Below are 21,197 nucleotides of genomic sequence, written 5' to 3' on the forward strand. Positions count from 1 at the left end.
AGCAGTCCTCTGAAGCCACCTTGAGAAACGTTTTTCCTGACACCCTTTCTCTACGGTGGGTGAGCAATTGACCACTGCGAACCTGCTGTTAATTACCCAGTACCGTTCCAGATGTTAGGTAAATATCTGGAATGTTCTAGACCTATTGCTTATGTTTGTGTGTGCTTAAATCTAATGAACTGCAGTTTTAGATAGAGCACGCTTACTTGTATTACTCCTTGATCAGACAGAATCACTGAGTCCCGGTTGATTTATTCCTTACACCGCCTAAAGTAAAATAGTTAAGTTGCCCCTGTTGGGGGTTTTGAAAACCCCGAGTAACACCTCCTCCCATTCGCCTTATTCCAATCTACTCCTTCTAGCACACCACTCCCTTCTCAGACCCCAGCTCTTGTCCTCCCATTGCGTTTCAGTGGGGCGGTTTCCTCCTCCTCCAGGCTACCTGGGTGCCAGGCAGAGGGTCACTGAGAGCGTAGGAGAAACAGGCTCTGTGGTCATAGTTCTGGTGCCTGGCCCAGAAGCAGCAGGGAGCAGCAATTCCAGGAAAAGTCCTGCTCACCCCCTGCATCCCTGGGCTTAAGCATGCCCAGTGCAGACAGAATCTGTGGAGAATTTAGCTGCCAAAGTCTAACAAGTCTCTATAGAGCATGTGTGAACGGAGTCTTTTCAAGGGCTTATAACTTGGACAAATTTGGGTGGATTTTCACGCAGATGACGCAAGGCCAAGCACTGACACAAAAGCCACCCCCTGCCAAATGTCAAGTGTCTGCTCCAAAGCATCAGGGTGCTAGAGCTCCTCCAGGAATAATTTTTTTAACATGGGCAAAACAATGTATTTTTCCCTAATCTGGTTTTCAGAAATGGCTGAGCCATTTGTGCTGAAACGTTCCAAAACAATTCGACACCCAGCCTAAAAAATGTCACCCTTAATGGTTAAAGGTTGGCAAAGTTATAAACAACTGAAACTGGGTTTTATAGTGGGATGTGTTGCAGGAAGTTAACTATAGGCAGCACTACCAGCCCTGCCTTTAATACATTATGGCCATTCCATAACAGATGTCTAAGAGGAAGCACCTAATTCCATATTCAGGCATGTAAATAGGTGGCTTGATTGTCAGAGGTGCTGAGGCCCCGACAGCTCCCAGGGAAGGGATGGGTTGGTCTGCAGAAGTCCAGCGCCTTTAAATCCAGCTCCGTGGTCGTGTCTGATTGCCTGGGTGTTTTAAGGTAGAACCCCTTTCCCTCTGCTCTTTAGGCAGAGATGGCTGCTCGCTCCACATTCGCATCTGGTAGCAGGAGGGGCTTCTCCTACTTGCTCACCATTCTCTGAATAAAGTCTGGTGTGTCTCCCTGCTGAACACTCCCCTCCCTAGAAGGTCTGTGTCTCTCCCAAGCTCCCTCCTTCTCCCAATCTCTCTCTTCCTTCTTCCCACAAGCCTGCCACTCTTTACTCTAACACCACGGGAGATGGGGGGTGGGAGGAACCACGTAGGTGATCTGTAAATAAGCTAAACCTCACCTTTAATCCCCAGAATTTGCTGAAAGCTACTCCGGGAGCCAGTTACAATGGAATCAAAATGATACCTTCACAGCTCAGGAACCATTTTGCCTCAGTCTACCTTAATCAGAGAGACACCCCACACACAAACACACCCTTTACCTGGACTCTGGTAGGTTCCAGACGGTGGTCCATAGTGTCAGCAGTAATGTTTTCGGGGAGCATCACTGCGTCACTGGGGGGGATTATACAGGATGGTATGCACACTGCACCTGGGGTAGAAGAGACACAGGATTGGAGACTCACCAATAGATCATTACATTTATGGGCTGCACACTCTGTAGCGCTTTCTTTGGTAACAAGGGATTTATGTTCTAAGGGGAATGGGGTTTCACCAGTGCTAAGAACTAGGCACTACAGTATGATAGAGGCAGACCCAGGAGAGACCTTCTATTTGCCAGTTCTGGGCATTGGGCTAGAATTCCCTTCCAAAATCCCAACCAATCATGGGAGAATTCACACAGCTATGCTGCCCAGCCCAGAACTGAACTGAAAAGTCAGCGGAAACAAAGTCCAATGTTATGCAGAAGGAAGCATCTAGAAAGTGTGAAGTGACTTTTGTGCCCTGGTGACTCTATATTGTCCTGCAAGCTCGGCTGGCAGGACACAGGACAGACCCATAAAAATAGGAGTGTCCTGTATATTAGCGATGATCCTACTGTGATTCCTACACTATCTTCAACAAGCCAAACCATGGTCCTCATAATGTCAGAGGCAAAATTCCCATTGACTTGAGTGGAACTGGGATTTGGCCCTAAGGGAATAAAATCTATTGGTTATGCGACTGACTATATAACCTGTAACATTTGGATTTTCTGAAAAACATCCCCACAAATCAGACCTTGCAGTGCAGATCTTTGTTTGAAAATTCTGGAACTAGAGAGCTGTCCATTGTTTATGTCTTCCAGCCTCCTGGGGACTGCAGGAAGGACAGCTGAGCACAGAACAGCACTGTGTTCTGCACTATCAACGGGGTATTAAATGAGGATCTCAGGATGGAATGCAAGTTGGCCACAACTACTGACTTATTGTCCTATGGCAGTACAATAAGACCTGGCTCCTAAGAGCTAAAGGCTAAAAGATTGATTATCTTGAGGCTAAAAGGTTAATTGGAATGAAAAAAAAAATCTCAGCCTAATATAAATCACTAGCGTGGAGGCAGCTACACAGGTAAAAAGGTACAGATAATACTCCTGGGGGAATTCTGCGCCACTGCGCAATGCAGAATTTGCATAGAATTAATGTTCTGCACAGAGTTTCCTTTTCCCCCAACAGAATTGCCACTGCAGAGCTGCTGGACGCCACTAGGGACCTCTGGTCCTGGCAGAGCCCAACTCCCTAGCTTGCAAATAGAAGCCAATGCTGGGGGGAGGAGGATGGAGCTGGAGAGCTCCTGGCAGCTGCAGTTCCCCGCACACCCTGAAGGAAGAAGGCAGCGTGCAGGAAACTCCATACAAGCCCAGGACCCAGCATCAGGCTGTTTCACCCTCTGGATCCCTGGGCTCTGGAGGAGTATGGGGTGCAGGTGTCTGGGCTGGGGGGGGGGGGCACACAGCTGGGCTTTGGGGGAAAGAGGGTGTGAGTGTCTGGGCAAGGGGGGTGCCTCGTGGCTGGGTTCTGGGAGGAGGAGTGCAGGTGTCTGGCCCCCCTAGCTGGGTCTGGTGGGGAGGGAACGGAGAAACAGAAACTGGGTTGTCATAGGGTTTTTTTTAACTCTCTACTCCTGGGGGGGGGGGGGGGGGGGAGGATTTTGTGGGTGTCTGTATTGTTACAGACAAAGTTGCTGACAGGTATAATTGAAACTGGTGTGGATTATATAGTGTTATTTTGACAAATAAAATATGCAGCATTTTGCAGAATTTTAAAATGTTGTGTGCAGAATTAAAAAAAAAAAATTGGCACAGAATTCCCCCAGGAGTAAGACACAAGATGAACTATCCTTTGAAGGAAGAGGAACTGTACATGGGACAATCCCACAGGGATCTTTACTGTGATGCTTTAAGGTTAATGCAGCAGCTTTCATTGTTGTACAAATGTTATGACTAATGTCCATTTACATAATGCCACGGATAGAGGCGGTTTACTCTTCCATATACCAGGGCATTCCAAACCAGGGGAGCTTTGGGATGGCTCAGCTTGTCTGGTCTGTGTGTTGTTTCTGAAGGCTGGAGGGAATATTTGTGTTTTGGGGGGAGGAGGATATTACTGTTATTCAGTTTATTTTACTGTGATTGCTTTGGGTCTCATTTGTACTGTTATTATGTCAACTAACAGCAACTATTATTATTCTGACAATAATGCCTAAAGGCCCCAGCTGAGGTCAGGGCCCCATCGTACTGAGCATTGTAGAACCACATCACAAGAGGCCATCCCTGGGCCAGAGAGCTTACAATTTAAATAGACAAGACAGAGGAAGGGTGGGAAGAGAAACTGAGGCAAAGAGAGGTGCAGTCATCTGCGTAAGGTCGCACAGCGAGTCAGCGGCAGAGGTGGGACTAGAACCCAGGTATTCTGAGCATCAGGCCAATGTGTTTTCCACTAGATGGTGCTGCCTCTCTAACATGTTTTGATAAGTTCAGGCAATATCTGTGTGTTTGCACCGCTGGGCCTGGATCCACAGACTTAGACTCAGCCTTGCAGTGCCTAACGTTTAGGCCACTTGCCACCCGGTGGAATTTACTGCCCCGAGTTAGGTGCCCAGGTTCCCTATGCAATGCACGGGGAGAGTTTGGCACCTAAGACAGGGTCCTCAAAAGCCAAGCTGAGCAGGGAGCCCCGTAAGAGAGCTAGCAGGACGTGCTGAGGAGAGGCGTGTGGCCTAAGACCCTCTTGGCTGGAGGCAGGCACCTGTCTCCACTTCTGATTCAGAGCCATGAACCTACTCCTGCAGGTAGGTACCTAAGCCAGGCCAGCCCAGTCTCACAATAAACAGTGGTGGTGGCAGCTGCCTTATGCACTATAGTGCAGTGGCTGGAGCACTGATCCAGGCTGTAGGAGAGCTGGGATCAAATCCCCCCTCTGCCGGATGTGGAGCAGCGACTTGATCCCAGGTCTGCATTTCCCAGCTGAGTGCCCTACCACTGGACTACAGCGTATTCTGGCATAGTCCTCCATCTCTCCCGGGGGAGCTGCTCCACTTGGTAGGAAAATACTTTCAGCAATCATCAGGCCAGAGAGAGTGAGAACAATTCGACAGCCCAGCAGTTCAGGCATGCTTCGGAGAGACCCAGGTTCCGGTCCCCGCTCTGATGACTATTTAAAGCATTTCACACAAAGCGGAAAAGCTTCAACCAAAGAGACCTACCCCATATCCCAGTGGGTAGGGCACTCGCCTGGGAGGTTCACATCTGTGATCTGAATCAGGCAGGCTGAGGATTTGACCGTGGGCTGCAGGGTCACAACTGCTGCCATGTTTTATGGGGGGCTTGATCCGGCAGGTATGCTGAGAGGCTGCCTGTGAGCACATCGACAGGATTGGCCCCACAGGTGAAGCAGAGGGGGAATGCCTACTTTGAGAATCCCACCGGGGCTGAGGTGCCCACCAGCTTGGTTCCATCACAATATAGATGACTGTGTGCATACCCACTGGTGGAAAATGTAGGCACCTAGGGCACTTCCCTGGTGGAAACTTAGGTGGCTAGGAAATTTAGGTACCTAAAGGGTTATGTGATAGCTGAGCAGGGTTTCTGAGGATCTAACTTTTGAATATAGGAGTCTACAGTAGCAGTTTGGTGCCTAAATTCCTTTGTGGATCTAGACCTTGATCTTTTTATTTCTTAAATTTAATAAAGAATTTAAAAAATCAAATTACAGCTATGCAAAATGTTCCTAATGGAGTCTGCAGCCATGGGAAAATGCCTGGGTTTCATCACATGCCCCAAACTCATACCAGGCTTGTCAGAAGTTTTGCTAAACTTAATGGGCCTTTTTCACCAGCCTGGGCCCAGTTTTGATCAAACTTGGGTGATTTACGGTTTTGCACTGAAAACTATGTGGGTTTTGCGTTAACACTCCATTTAGACACAAAGCCAAGTGCAATGTGGCAGCTATGATTGAGTGTTGCTTTAAAGCGGGAGGGATATAAACCCAAGTGGATTTAGACAAAAGAAACAGTTTGCATGGACCCATGAAGAGTAAAATTGCCTAGTTTCACATGCCAGGTAACTCAGGTCATCCCTCTAGGAATTACCACCATCACCACCACAACCACTCACAGTAAAAACAACTGCAAAAGGTGGATGAATACTGCAAACGGCTGTGGTTTGCCTTGCTGACATATTCCTTTGCCTCATGAAACTACACATCCTTATCCCGAAGCCAGCATTAGGATTAAAGCTCTTCTGCTAACATGTTATGTACATCCATAAACCGCCCAACTGGCTTTATGTGCAGACAGAAGACTAAAAACAAAATGGAACTTGGTCATAAATTTAAATGTTTCTGTAGCAGCAAAAGAGTCAACGTGACCTTTCATTTAGTCCTGTGGGACCGCAATAGACCCAGCTGACTCAACAAACAGCCTGTTCCAAGAGAAGTGGGTTTGGATGAGAAATCAACATCCTTTTTTGCCCGTACCAATGCCATAGCCTTGTTCACACTTGTACTCCACTAAATTCAGCTCTGGAGGCGGAGGGCAATTGCCTTGCAGGTTCTCACACAATTTAAACTCCTCTGTCCATAAGCCTTCTTTAGTGCAAAGGATAGGAACCTAGAAAAGCAAAGAGAGAAGAATCCACATTACTGCACTATACAACCAGTACAAGACGCTCTGCAATGGCTTTTGTGTCTATTCCCCTTGCTCTAGCCACATGTAGTTATACCAGAAAGTATAACCTGCCTCCCACTGAAGCCCATTTAAATCATATTATCCCTTTCCCCACTAACATCAATTTCACAAAATGAAGTTTAGGATGACCCTTCTCCCACTGAAATCAAAAGCAAAATTCTCCATCGACTACAGGGAGAGCAGGATGCATGCAGCCTTTTATAAGTTATGCCAAAATGGGGAATCCAATCTATGATGGCCAGTACCAAATGCTTATAAAGCAAACTGTTCCAAATTGCAATCTGATCCCATCACAGGAAATTCGCCACATGTATTTCGATGAGACACTTGCAACAGTCCTTCTGCAAATTGCCCCAGCAGCAGCTGATCAGTGAGCAGCTCCTCTCCTTGAGCAAGCCCCTTGCCAGAGAGTATGTCACAAACCAATCAGGGTTCTGCTAAGCTCTGCTAAAACATTAGTAATGCTCCCAGGGCATGCTTAAAAGGGACTTTTCAACTGCTTCTAACCTTTTAAATGAAAAGTTATTAACCTTTCATTTAAAAACAAGCAGAATTGTTGACAGTACAAATTATTTTCTTCCATGAGTATTACAAGAGTGTGTGACTGTTGCTGGGTGGACTGGCCCTTTTGGGAGAATGAGCTTAGCTCCACTTGTGACCCATTAGCTGACTCCCAGGTGTTGGGTTTTATTAGTCCTCACAGTAACTCAGCCAGAGGTTATGGACCTATTGCAGGAGTGAGTGGGTGAGGTTCTGTGACCTGTGGTGTGCAGGAGATCAGACTAGAGGATCACGATGGTCCCTTCAGGTCTTAAAGTCTATGAGAGCCCATGAAAACCATTGCATCACAAAGACATTGACAACAGACCTGAGATTTCCTACAAGTGGATGGGAGAGAAAGGAATCCCAGGCCAGGTGCTTACAGGCTAACTGCAAAACCCAAATATACCAAAATAAACAGAATCTGCAGAGCAGCTGCCAATGCTACATCTGCATCGGGCTGTCACAGAGTTGGCTGGCCCTCCAAGGGAAGCTGGCCTCAGTGCCACCTGAACCTAGAAATTCATCTCCCAGGGATGGCTTTGAGGCCAGGGATCAGGTGATAGCAGGTTACCTGGCCAACAGATCAAATGTCAGTAAGCAGCTCAGTACTTCTGCTCCTTCATGAGCATTTGAGCGAGCAAATTTTCATTTGCAAGAACACTGGCAGAGAGCATTGCAAATACCAGTGCAAAGAAACATTCCTGGGGCTCTGCAATGGAAATGCACTCACACCCATTCTGAAAGGCTCTCTATTAGTTGGATGCCAGATTCAACAAACGATTCTGAATGTCCGCAGACAACGTCGGCTCCTCTTGTTTATTGAGGGCTTGTCTACACAGCAAGTTAGCACGTGGCAAGCCAGAGTGTGGATCTACAGCGCACTAGCTTGCCGCACACTGACTCGCCGTGTGGATCCTGCTACAGCGCACAAAAAGTTCTATACGGTGCTCTGAAGTGTAGACCAATGTCTAGGTCACCCAATTAAGGGACAGACCAGTGCCACATGAGTTAGGGAGACAGTCTTTGGGCATCAGTAACAGCTAGGAAATGCTCACCATGACCAGTGTGCATATGAATATAGGCGAAAAATTCTTTGCTAAACTATTTGTTGAACTGTAAATGACAAACTAACCTTTAAAATTAATTATGATGGCTTTGCAGATATTTTGTGAACAGAAGAGAGACCTACATTTCTTAAATACCTATTGGGTTGAAGTTGAGCTTGTTGAGTTATTTTATACTGAATAATTCAAGCAGCTTGCAGGTCTTGTTGCCTAGGGCTGGGTAATGCATGGGGCTCAGTTTGGAATGGAACAAAATTAGGATACAAACTTGCCTCCCACTCTCCTACACCAGGAGCCAAGGTACCCCATTTTAGCGTTCTTAACCCATCCGGCCCCTGTGGTTTGTGTGTGCACACATGCGCACAACACTTCAACAAAATAAAGCAGCGTAGCAAGACGACTGAGGTGTGGATCCTATAGCTATTGTGCTAAACAGCCAGATAAGTCATGAAGTATTGCTCATTTTCAGCTTTGCTATGGGTTTGTATATTGGTTCATGTCCCCCTTTTACAGGAGACGGATTGGGTCAGTAGCAGAGCATTGTGGTAGATGCTGGTTTCTGATGCAGGCACCAGCGTCTGTCCCAGGTAGGCCAGGAAATCCAGGCCAGGTTCTGCTCTAATTCCCAGGAATTGTCTTGATGTCCATTCAAGCCAAGCACAGAAATCCAAACTTCATTTCAGCAAAGCCTTTAAGCATGTACTTAACTTTAAGCACATGCTTAACTCCCCTTCAAACTTCAGTACTTGGCTGAATCAGGGCCTGTTTCAGGTTCTCCTTTACTTTGGCCCCAGTTGCTCACTAAACAAACACACATGAGTTGCACATGGCTAAGTGTTCACATGATTGAGGTCCTAGTTTCTACTGAACTGACACAGAGAAAAATTCCTCTATCCACCTGCAAGACTCCAGTGCAAATGTCTCTGGCAGGCTCCCAAGGAAATCCCACCCTAGATGCTGATTGCACCAAGTACACCAAATAAATTCAGAACTAGGGCACGGAATATCCTTTGCAACACATCTCGTTAGCCAGCCACGCTGCTTTCAGGCCAGCTCAAAGCCATACCCAAACAAGGTTGCCGGGGTGTCCTCCAGCTGGCTTGCTGTGCTCTTGCATTCCCCCTTAAAGAAGTAATTCTTACCCTTTTGCTCTGCGGGTTGCAGCTGAGCACGCATTGGGTGTCCAGCTCAAAGCCATGGGTGCAGTTGTACATTCCCTCAAAGACAGGAGGGGGCGGCTCACACAGCACTGGGACGCAGCTGCCTTCCTCCCAGACTCCACTTTCCAGGCAGTGGATCTTCAATAACTTTCTGGGGAACACACGCACAAGACAGTTACTGTACCGCACACCCAAAGCACAATCCCAAAGCCGCAAATGCTCACCTATGAAAGGAGGCGCTGTTAGTTCTGTGGCTTCAGCTTACGCCTTTTCCCCTGGACTACAGGAAGTTCACAGTAAGCTCCTGGCTGGAATGATGTTCAAATCCACAACACCTGCTGATCAAGTGCAGTGGGGGCCAGGAGAAGGGAAAGGGAGAGGAGGGGAGGGGAGTGGAGAAGAGAGCAACAATACCTCCTGCAAGCAAATGTGAGTGGATGTTTGGAAGCTTTTGTTACTAGGATTGCAAATAATAATCAATATTGAATAACACATAGTTCTGCACATAGAGCTGCCTAGGTCTGAGCATAGAATCAGAGAAACGACATTAAGGCCTCCATTCAGCAAAGCACTGAAACCTCTGCTTTAGCCCCAGGGTTTAATCACGCGCTGAAAGTTAAGCACATACTTAGGTGATTTGCTGGATCGGGCTCCAACTCATTTAGGCCCCACTTCAGCAACACACTTAATCACATGCTTAAATCCATCCCAGTTCAGCAAAACTCTTACCTCTCAGCATGTGCTGAACTCGCCTTGATTTCAGCATGAGTTCGCTGTGTTGCTTAATCAGAACCTTAATTATCCAGGCCTTTCCCTATGTAGCACTGCTTCCTACAGCACATTTCCCAGTGCTTTGCCCAATACAGATTTAAATGTCCAAAGTCGTGGTGCTTCCTTCACTTAAATTGAGAGATTAGGCCAGTTTAACAGATGTCACTATCAGGAAACTTTTCCTTCGCTAGTTGAATTTTTCCATTCCTCAATTTCATCCTGTTGCCCCCTCCCAGCTATTTCCCCTTGTGCCACCCTAACAATTCTTCCCCCTTCATGCTTCTCAAACCCTTCTGATATGTGCACTCCATCTCCGTGCCCTATCCCGCAGCCAAGCGATATATACTTAGCCCATTCAAATGTACCTCATCAGTAAATCCCCCTGGCCTCTTTATCATTTTTGTGGCTCTCCTCTGTACTCCATCCAATTTGTAAATATCTTTCTGGTATAGAAATTGCCATACCAGAACAGACCCATATCAGCTTGTGTTGCTAAAACAATATAACATTTAAATCCTTGCCAAAAAAATAATGAAAAAGAAAAATGTACAGAACAACAGTCCATTTACTCAAGTATTCTACTACTGGCAACCATCTACATACCACATACTTCACAGGAAGGCATAAAAACCCCACGATGCACTGGGACAACTGAGCAGTACTCATATCATGGGGGAGAAAAGTCTTTGTGACTCCAGCCACGAATGAGTTTACACCCCTTGATGCATTAGGATTGGTAGCTCTGGTGAGTTTTACCCTAGCTAATATAATTGCAGACAGGATCTTTATTAAAGCCAATGTTTAATTATTCCTGGCTGACCCTGCTCTGCAATCTTTTGACCGCTTGTAAATTTCCCAGATTTTTTACTGGTCATACTTCTTTACTGTTAGACTTTTCTACAAGTTTAATGATGATTTTCATTGTCCAGGACCGATCCCCCACTTTTTCCTTCTCCACCCCTCACCTCCAGCAGACACAGTCCTAGGAGGGAGCAGCTAAAAGTTTCTAGGACACAATAGGCAGCCAGCCAGCTAGTTTTAATTTCTGTGCACATCTTTAGTGTGATTATAGGATCTGAAAAGCAGGGGAGCCATTGTGTGCGGCAGAAATAGGGGCAGGAGACAAAAGGTCGAATCAGCACCTTACAATCCAGCTCAGATAAGGGGCAGTGCATAGCCGCTTTCCATCAGTTGCAGTGCAGGGACTAAATTGTGCCTCTGAGGCCTTGCCTACACTAGGAAGTTTTACTGGCAAAAGTCTTGCCATTGATATAGCTATTTCAGCAGGTTGCATTCCTATTTGGCTGCCCTCATCAGAGCAGTGTGTCCTCACAGCATCAGGTTGCACTGGCAAAAGGTGATGCTAGGTTTTGTATCAGCAAAAGAGCTACAGGAGAGTCAGTCTGGCCCATTCTGTATGCCTCTTGCATAATGCTTCGTGTGGCATGACCTTACAGCTACAATCTAGCCCTGTTTTTCTACTATAGCGTTTCAGCAAGTGGCAGTGTCTCATAGGGGAACTAAAGTTGGTTGTAGTATAAATAAATCCTGTGAGAAAAGCTATGAAGGGGCTTCATAAACTGGGCCTCAATCATTCAGCAATGTCCTTTAAACAAGCATCCCTTTGGGCTTGGACAGAGACGTGATACACTCACTAGACAAACACCTGGGAATAACTGATCCAGCCACTGTATGTCACTGTTGCTCTTCAAAAATGCATCCAAGGGCCCTTCAGCAGAAGCAAGGTAACTCCATAAGGAGAGAGCCAGAGGTCTTGTCAATATGGTTAGTTGCTGCTCAGCAACCCAAGGTGTGACTCTGCAGTGCTGCAGTCACGCTCTGGCTTATGGCGCAGTAACTCGCCATGTAGACCCGCCCTTAGTATCGAAAGGGCTGGGAGCCTGCAACATGCCTAAGGAATGTTGGATTTGCACAGGTGTCCTGTGTGGTGAGTGAGATCCTTACTCATCACTCACCTTCTCGCTCTGATGTGGTGCTAGAATTAACACACTGGGGCTTCCAGCTGCCTGCCAGTCTGCCCAAGCCACACAGGGGAAAATCATGCTTTGTCAGACGGAACCGGGAGGGGGAATGGAGCTGGTTGCAAACACTGCAGCTCTCTGCCCGCTGGATCTGAACTACATTTGCCATAAATTACTAATGCAGGGGCTTATCAGGAGCATGCCGACTTTCCTCCGAAGCAGTGGAATATTCCAGGGATAGGAAAGACTTTGGCACTGGATGCACCCCACCCCACCCCACCCACTGCCAATGTGAAAAAGGCACATCCTTCGAATCCTAAACAATAACTCATATCTTCGGGGACCCGCCCAAGGCAAATCTCCCATTTCAGGCTACTTCCCAATAGGGTTGTCCTTCCCTGACCCCGAGGTAGAAGGTGGCAGCTATACCAGTGCTGATACTGCTGACCCAGGAATGCTAAGCAGCCTGTTACCAGAAAGGTGCTGGGAGGGAGAGGTGGGGGGAAAGACTTTTAAAACCCATAGCCCTAAACTTTGCTGTGCAAGAAAAACACCTTGATTCCTTCTGATCTCGGAGAGCGACATTTACTTAGGATTAGCAGGGGAACCCGGAGCCCAAGGAAAACAAAATCAAAAATCAAGTGTTTCAAGCAGATGTTTAATGGGCAGAAGGTGAAGGCCGCAGGGAAGACTTATGAGGCCTGCAGGAGCTGCGTTTGATGTGAAAGGCATGAATGTCGGTCTCTAAAGCTCCACGAACCATGCAGCAGGGAGTTTGGCTAGCGCCCAGATGTGTATTAGAGTGGCCAGGACTTGGAGCAGAGGATCCACTGCACCGAGGCCAAGAGGGACTGCCGTAAATCAGCCGAAAGCTCACATTATCTGCCAATGGCAGGAGATTCAAAGATTCCAAGACTAAAAGGAGAGGGGGGGTTGCTTATTGGTAAACTAAAAGACAGAAAAGCTGGGTCACTGGATTTCTGCCTCTCTCCCCTTGTAATGGTAGAGGGACAAAAAAAAAAAAAAAACACAACCACCCAGCCCCAAGCTAATGGGGTGTAAATCTTTATTGGTGCTATTAGAGATGTAAATACATGGGAGTCCATTTGTCAGCCTATGTTTTCTTTCCCCTGCTTTATGGCAGGACATTTGTATTTTGTCTGGGATGGGGAATCTATGGCTTAAGAGCTAAAGCCCATGCTCATACCCAGCTAATGTAAGATGGCCCTGTGCCCTGGTGCACTCGGATGGCTCCTGGACTAGTCTGTCCTTGTTTGCCCACTGTGGCCTTTCTGAAGTGCTTCCAGCCCCTATCCTGCTAACTCTTTCCATTTCATTTTCCCCACATCCACCTTTCTTCCCCTTTCATGGTCTACTTCAGTCCCCTGTAGTATTTGGACAACACAGGGAGCTGGAGACATCAGATGTCCCACTTGAAGGGGTGCAGTTCATTACAGTCTGGATTTCCTGGGCCATCTCAGGGCTGCGTTGAATGCAAATCATTCTTTGGCCAGTGCCTCAAATGCTCACCCACCCATCTGCTGCTCAGCCGCTCTGGCATCTTATATCTACCCTACTGGAGAGTGAGGGGATGGCTCCAGTGTCAGCGCCTGTGGTGGACGGAAGCAACAGAGACTGGAGACAGGCAGGGGCTGAAAGGAATTTAGGCTGAGGCTGTCTAAGACACCTAGAGGATTTGGAAGTTCGGTTCCCATTAGTTTTATTCCCGTAGGCAGCTTTGCAAATCCCATTCCAAGTGAATAGACCTTCCTTCACGCTGTCCTTGAAATCAGCCAGCGGAATGAATTCCTGTGCAGCAGAGGATACACTTATCACAGAAATCACACAGGGTTCTGGCCCTTCCACTCCAAAAAACACAGGCCACCACCCCTTAAGCTATAGGAAAACGTCCAGAGCTGGCAGAAACAGTAGGGCCATTATCCTCTCTTGGCTCAGTCACTGGGGTCAACATCAGACACTTATGCATGCCAATAACGGCAAGGCATTACACCGGAAGCTATGGCTGGCGCAGGATTGGGCTGTCCGCCTCCTAAGCGGGACAGGCTGCCATGAGCATATAACCCTAGTGTGCCATGCTTTGCACTCACTGTTCATTCTCCTCCAGGACGTTTACTCTCATCTACAAAATCCCAAATGGTTCAGGGCCCAGTTACCTGAGAACCCACCACTCCCACTCTGCCTTGTTATGGTGGCTGTTAAGATGGGCTGGGATGCCACTGGGATAGAGCTCTCCTTCGCAGTGGCCTCCTGCCCATGGACCTGTTATTCTCTAAGCCTGGTGGCCTTCACAGCACCGTGGCAGTGTTCTCTCTTTAGAGCAGGCTTTGGCAGTGAGGAGAAGGCCTCTGGAAGTGTGTATTTGTTTAGGAATCTTCCTCTCATCCCCCAAGCAACAGGAGACTTCAGAGGCTCGTATTTAAGTACCTACGTCGTTGAGGGGCCTGGATGGCCCAAAGAAACCATTTTCAAGGGAGACCCAACCAAATTATGAGGATTCCTAAGTAGGCCTCATCCAGATGGGACACAATGAGACCCATCTCCTGCATCCAATCATCACAATCTCAAGAAATATTATCCCCCAGCCCAGCCCCTTCTGATTATCGCAGTCTTCAATTCAGTGCCCTCCAAGGAACCCCTTCCCCTCCCTGAAAAAGGCCTTCTCCACACGAAGACCATTTCCTACAAAGTTCCCCACTGTTGCTAATGCTGGTGGGCTAAACCGCTGTCAGCACAAGGATGAGCACTAGCGATGGCTCCCACAGCCACTGCTGTTTGTAACCCCTTGTCTGTAAGACTCGTCAGAGGGCGCAATGGTGGAGGCCTGTCTATGTGAGAGCTCCCCATGTGGCTGACAGCTGGTCAGTTGCACCAGTGTTGCCGACAGCTGGAAATCGTTAGGTTTCCCTAGTGCCGACAAAAGCTCAAGATGCTTCTAACCTCCCCGCTCACGATCCTCAGTCACGGCATTCCAGAGTCCCTTGCAATTAAATGGTAGCAATCGTTACATAGACCTTTAACTGTACGCTCACAATCTCCTAAGGGATTCCTTGTCAATAAACATCTCTAAGGGTCGTCTAACTACTTGGAGCAACTCTTGAATAGCCTTTTCTATCAGACAAAGAATTTCCTTGTACATCCCGCCCCTCCACCAAGGGAATGAGAAATGTCTTTAAATTAAGATTATTGGGGCTCTCAACTCTTCCTTATTAGAGCAGAAACCTACAAAAGTTGGGAAGTTCAGAATGAGCGTTGACAGCCCAACCTAGATTCCCCATGTGCTGCATGTAGCAATCCAATCATTGTTACCTAATTGCATTCCACCTTTATGTAATCAGCCCATGGCGGTGTTTGTTAGGGAATTAGAGGGGATCGTATCAGGAGATGAGGCGGCAGAATTTGTGTACATATTTAAAAACAAATCTTTGTGTAATTGCTTTCCCACTGGTAAAAATCAATTAAAACCAAACAAAGCAGAGGGAATTCCAACCCAGCTGGAACGCCAGTCCCAGAATGTTCAATGTGGGGGAATGACTACGCAGCGACAATCAGGGGAATGGCACTGGGGCTGAGGGATGGGGAGGAGGGAGGCAGCATCCCACACATTCGGCAATGTGCAAGGATACGGATAGCTTCTGAAGCCACTCAAACAACATAGGTCTGAGAGTTTGACATGCGCACTTGTGATCTTGCATCTGCTTAGGAAGGATTGGGAAAAAAGGAGCAGAAAGAGGGAGGAAGGCTGGCCTTGTAGTTAAGATACTGGACTGGGATGGAGTATATCTGAGATCATTTCCTAGCTTGGCCACAGACTCCCTGTATGACCTTGGATAAGTTGCTTCAGGCCAGATTTTTAAAGGTATTTAGGCGCCTAAAGAGGCAGATAGGTGCCTAGTGAGATTTTCAAAAGCATCTAGGCACCAAAATACCTTTAAAAACCTAGCACTTCCTCTCTCCGCCTGGCTTTCCCACAGGGAAAAGGAGGGTGATGATACTGCCTTCCTCTGTCTTTTGTCTACTTGCATGATCCCCTCTTTGGGGCAGGGACTGTTTCTTAATGTTTCCATACAGCACCTAGCACAATAGGGGCCCTGATCCTCATTGGGGGCTTAGGAGCTACTGTCAGTCATAATCTGTTTAACTAGCAGGGTGAAAAATGGATTAGAGACAAAATGTCTAACAAAAGCATCACTGCAGAAATATACCATCTAAAAAGCATCTATTTGCACAAGCTGAGCTACGGAGGGAAGGTGGGTTCTCTCATCCTTACACAGCACAGGGTTCCCTATAGCTAGAGCAACATGCTTTATTTTAAATGAATCAACATGGGGAAGAAAATAACTCCAGGCCTCACTAAGATCACTGTGCACCACTAGAACAGCAGAGAGTCACCTTCAGGGCATTTCACGCCAAGTCCTCCAGAGAGAAGGGGGAAGAGTTCGGGTGCAATGTGCTCTGCTCATCTCCAGCCAGCAGAACTAACCAAACCTGTGGCTTCTCTGACTAGTGCTGGGGTTCAGCCCCTGGTTGCCCTAGGATTGGGGGATACATTGAAGTAGCCAAAGGCCACCTTTAACCCCTCCCAGGTTTATATTTCACAGGAGGAAGGTTTGTGAACACCGACCAGTTTTGTGAACCCAAAGAGAGCTTGATAGATTTGCAAAAACCTTCAACTGCCCATAGTCTGTCCAGGAGCAATGAAGGGAAAGCCCCTTAACAGCTGGGTCAGTGCATTTGCCAGATTTGACAGGCTGGAGAGTGCATGAAAAAATACAGTCTGCACAGCTTATATTGGGCACGTAAATTATGGTGTTCCACTGATTCCAGATGCTTTATAAATATAATTAACTAATCAGTAAACTCTTAAGTAAACATGTGTAAACCAAGATTTAATCACACATCAACAGTTACTCATCCGGGGAATGACTCCCACTGAGCTCAATGGGCTTTGGATCAGGCCCTCACTGTATTTGTTAACGCAGATGTTAATGAGGGACCATCTTTTTCTTCTGGGTTTGTACAGTGCCCAGCACAAAGAGGTGCTGGGCCAGGACTTGGGCTCCTACATGCTACAGCAATGCACACAAATACTCAGACTACAACCCTGAAATTCACTCTAGTTTACACAATTTTAATTGCTGAGAAAGCCTTGATTTGCAATGCCGTCTCAGCCCCATGTGCCTATCATCATGCATGACAATAATGACTGTACTTCTGTCTGGCTCCTCACCGTGCCAGGAACCCTGACAGTACTTGACAAAGGTGTGTGCAGTGATCACTTAATCCGTTATGGGGTGGGGGGGAATGACAACCATTTCACAGTGCACAGCAGCACTACACCACGGCTCAGGAGAGCCAGGGAAGAAGAAAGCTGCATCCAGTTAAAACTGAAAGGGGAGATTAAATAATCAGAAGGTAATAACCTGATTTGGAATTGGGCCAAGCCCCTGGGGACTGCACAAACACCAGCTCGGAATCTCTAATAACCATAACCAGCCGGGCCCCAATGTGTTTCACCCCAAAAGACACTGCAGCACCCTCTAGCACAATGGGAGGGTATTGGCTCAGTACAGAGATCAGTGCCCCCGTCTCACGAGCACCATCTCCTGCAGAGGAGAAAGCGTTTTCCAACTGCAATGTAATTACCCGATTGAAATTTTGCCAGGACACTTGGGTTAACATCTCTGTCCCCACAGAAAATCACCACAAGGTCTTTCGTGCCCACGAGCAGTGAAGAGCAAGGTTTTATCCCTCATTTCAAAGACAGCTACTCCAGCAGCACAGTGCGCTCATGGTAGGGCACCAGCTAATTCCTGCTTAAGGCCCTGATTCTGCAACACTCACACAGCTGTTTAACTTTAAGCCCGTGAAGAGCCCCACTGAAGTCACTGAGAGGGCTCACATGCTTATAGTTAAGCACTTGCCTAAGAGAGAAGAAAGACAAGCACCATCTGTGGAACCACCACTAGCACTTCAGGGAGAACCTTCGTTTTTCTTTGAGGTCTCTTGCTGAGTACTGAGCCAGTACAACCATGCTTAGTCTGTAAGACTGGATGGCAGGACTGCTATTCATGTGCGCATGCGAGTACAATGGAGATTTACATCTTTTTCCCATCAGTTTCCCCACAAACAGGTACACTTGATTTTTACGCAGTGACGTGTGTGAACACTAGGAAATGGCGATGAATTGTACACACATAGGCAACCAAGCTAATTTGCAAAGCCAGTGTGCAAACATCTCTCCGTCCCCAGTGACTCTACTATGGTAAGCAGTAGAGGAGATGAAGATAAAAGGATTAGAGGAACATGGGAAAAGCTTCTGAGACAGACGAGCTTCGGACTTACTTTCTGGATTTGCTCTCCATGCTCTCCGCCACGTGGTATCCGGGTTTACACTTATAGCGGCAGACAGAACCCACGTCATGGTTCCCTTGCAGGCACCGGGGCACCAGCAGTTTGGCATTGGCAACCACATGAGGTGCATCACATTCCAGTTTGCAGTAAGCTTCTGGGAGTGACCAGAGCCCATCCTCCAGGCAGGTCAGCCATTGACTCAGTCCTGACTCCATGAGAGAGAAGCAGAGCATGCTCAGAACACAGGAGAATTCTAGCAGGACTCCCTGAAGCAGACACAACCCTATGGGCATGGAAATCAGCACGAGTTGCTCTTATACAGTCGGATGCCATTGCCAGTGAAGATAATGGAAAGAAACTCATTGACTTCACTTGACATTAGGTCACGCCCTTACTGAAATTGACCATTTGAGCGCAGTGGGAAGTCAATGAAACAACTCCTAGGGGAGGAGGGACACCTCTCTATAAAGGAATTTGACAAGCTCTTTAAACTTCCTTCACATCCTCCTTAAAATTCTCCTCTGCTGTGATGCCTGTGGAAAACTCAGCAATGACTAGATAGCTGGTTTATCATGCCAGTCGCAATCGCCTTGTTTCCTCATGTGTTCCCCTGTCTGTTTGTTGTAGCCACCTGTTGTAACTTGTCTTAAACTGGCAGCTCTGTGGGACAGGGGCCATCAATTTGTTACAGTGCCTCATGCAATGGAGCCATGATCCCTAACTGGGGCCCCTAAGTGCTATGCAATTAATACATCATCATCATCAATAATAATAATAATAATAATTAATAAATTCTATCATTCTCCTTAGGGGCTGTGTCAGTGCTTAGCTGTCATCACAACTGGTACCTCAGAAACTCCAAAGATAAATGAATAGGAACAGTCAGACAAGGGATGGGAAATGTAGCACCATCTTCCAACACATTTCTACACCCTCATATCTGGTTCCTGTGCTGGACAAAATGGAGCCCACCCAGCCTGGAGAAGTGAGCAGAAGTCTGTTCTGGCTGGCGTGGTATTCCCACAACTCTTAGCTAAAAGCTTAAGATGCTGCGCTGGCGGCCCCTCTGACGTTCCCGGAGGGCCTGTGTCCCAAGGAGCTAGTCATAAGGTTTCTCCTTACTTTGGATCTCCTGCAAGGTAGTGCCCACGACTGTTGCCACACAGATCATATAATCTATCTTTAGTATTTATTATTATTGATCTAATGCCCACCAGGATGCAAGGCACTTCAATGAAACTATGAAGCCAGCAGGTCCCTGTCTTAATAGCTTACAATCTAAGTTTACAATCCAGAGCTTAGTGAAGTTGATGGAACTCTCTGATTTTATCCACTAGGCAGGCATTGTTTCAGCCACTGGAGAAGACCATGACGTTCTATGGATGGGCCTGCTCCTCTTCCACTGAAGCAAGTCTTCTGCTGACTTCAATGGGAGCAAGAGCAGGTGGAATGAAAACAAAGACATCTGTATGAACTAGGAGGTTCAATCCTGCCCTCTTTTGCAGCTGAGCAGCCCCACTGAAGGCAACAGTGTTGTGCAGGTCAAAATTTGGCCTGTTGACTATAGGCATTCTCCCACGCTGCACTGCTCAGTTCACACTGGGATCTGCAGGCATGCTCACTGTCAGGAAAATCAGATTCATTGACTGTGGTTTGTACTTTCGATAAAAAGAGGAACAATTTTCCTACATCTCAGCTATAAATGTCTCACTAAATAGGACACCCATTAAAATGATTTATTGTAGGTGATGCTAGATTGAATAAGCTAGTGGAAACTCACACAAAGCCCCAGTGCTTGGAATTGTCAGGACAATAACCCCCAAATCCCATCCATCTCTGTCCTGTAGAGACAGGAATAGCAGCTCTCTTTTCTTACCTTGGCTTCAAACTACAAATTAGGGATTGAGGGAGGTGGTGGGCAGGAAGCAACATATGGAGTCATAATGCCATAGACTGCAGTAGTGGCCTCTGTGGCTACAAAAGGCCCTGTGCTTCCAGGAGTCTAGTGCCACATACATACACATGCCCCTCAGCTAATGTGCCATTCTTTGATTTCCCGTCTGGCTGTCCCAGCAAAGCCCTCCCCCAATCCCAATTTGGCCAGCTGCACTTCTGCTCCACTCCTGCCTTCCCAGATCTATGTAAAGGGGCTAACAGAGGCTGCACAATCACATGGGAGGGGACATCCCCATGGCTTGAAGTGGCAGGCAGCAAGTGGCCATGGGGATTGCCATTAGTACTGGGGGGGAAGGAGACAGATAAAGCACATCTTCCCAGGTGGCCTCCGAAGACCTAAAGCCTGCTTGGCTGGCAAAGTCAGAACAACACTGGTAGGGGTGGAGAGGCAAAGCTCAGCTCTGAACGGAACAAGGGTGGACACGTGTGGCATCCCGTACCTTGAAGCTTAGCTGGCTTGATGCAGGAGAAGGAGCAGCGCTCCAGGAACGTGGTCCCGGTGGGGCAGGAGAACTCAGCATAGTATACGTGTGACTGGTCAGGAACTCCACAGTCCACGGGGTTGCAGGTCACGGATCTGTCCCACCTCCCGGAGTTGCATGTCAGCAGAAACTCTTTCTAAGAAGAAAACATGCCTGCTTCTGATTTTTACGCATGAGTTGTAGTCTAAAGGTAGGTCTACATGGCACAGACCTTATGGTGGCATGTAGAGTACATGCACTGCATGCTCCCCCAGCATGGGTATAAAAAACAGTGTTGACAGTGAGGCACAGCTTCAGTGAGGAGAGTAAAGACAAGCCTGAACCTTATCAGTATGTACCCTACATGGCTCTACACACCCGTCTACATTGCTGTTTTTAGCAGTATAATGTCCCTTTGCCTCCCCGCTGCAGGGAAAGATTCCAGCAGCTCCCCACAGCTGGAGCCTTTCACTGATGTGTATAGCTACACATTGCAGCATGGACGCAGCTTGCTTGTCACTGCAGTGTGTAGCGACCCGTACCC

General features: G+C 47.4%; 1 protein-coding gene across 1 annotated transcript in view; it reads right to left on the bottom strand.

Annotated features, from left to right (window-relative positions):
• PAPPA2 (pappalysin 2) overlaps positions 1 to 21,197 on the bottom strand; it is a 184,345-nt gene that overhangs the window by 53,007 nt on the left and 110,141 nt on the right. Inside the window, exons 16-20 of the mRNA XM_065553642.1 lie at positions 20,633 to 20,810; positions 18,228 to 18,441; positions 9,094 to 9,262; positions 6,134 to 6,266; positions 1,661 to 1,770 (exon numbers count right to left, since the gene is read on the bottom strand). Of these exons, the coding sequence (XP_065409714.1) occupies positions 1,661 to 1,770; positions 6,134 to 6,266; positions 9,094 to 9,262; positions 18,228 to 18,441; positions 20,633 to 20,810 (804 nt within the window). The remainder of the gene's footprint in view (positions 1 to 1,660; positions 1,771 to 6,133; positions 6,267 to 9,093; positions 9,263 to 18,227; positions 18,442 to 20,632; positions 20,811 to 21,197) is intronic.

This window comes from Chrysemys picta, chromosome 8 (genome assembly GCF_011386835.1).
Source record: "Chrysemys picta bellii isolate R12L10 chromosome 8, ASM1138683v2, whole genome shotgun sequence".
In the NCBI taxonomy this organism is placed as follows: Eukaryota; Metazoa; Chordata; order Testudines; family Emydidae; genus Chrysemys; species Chrysemys picta.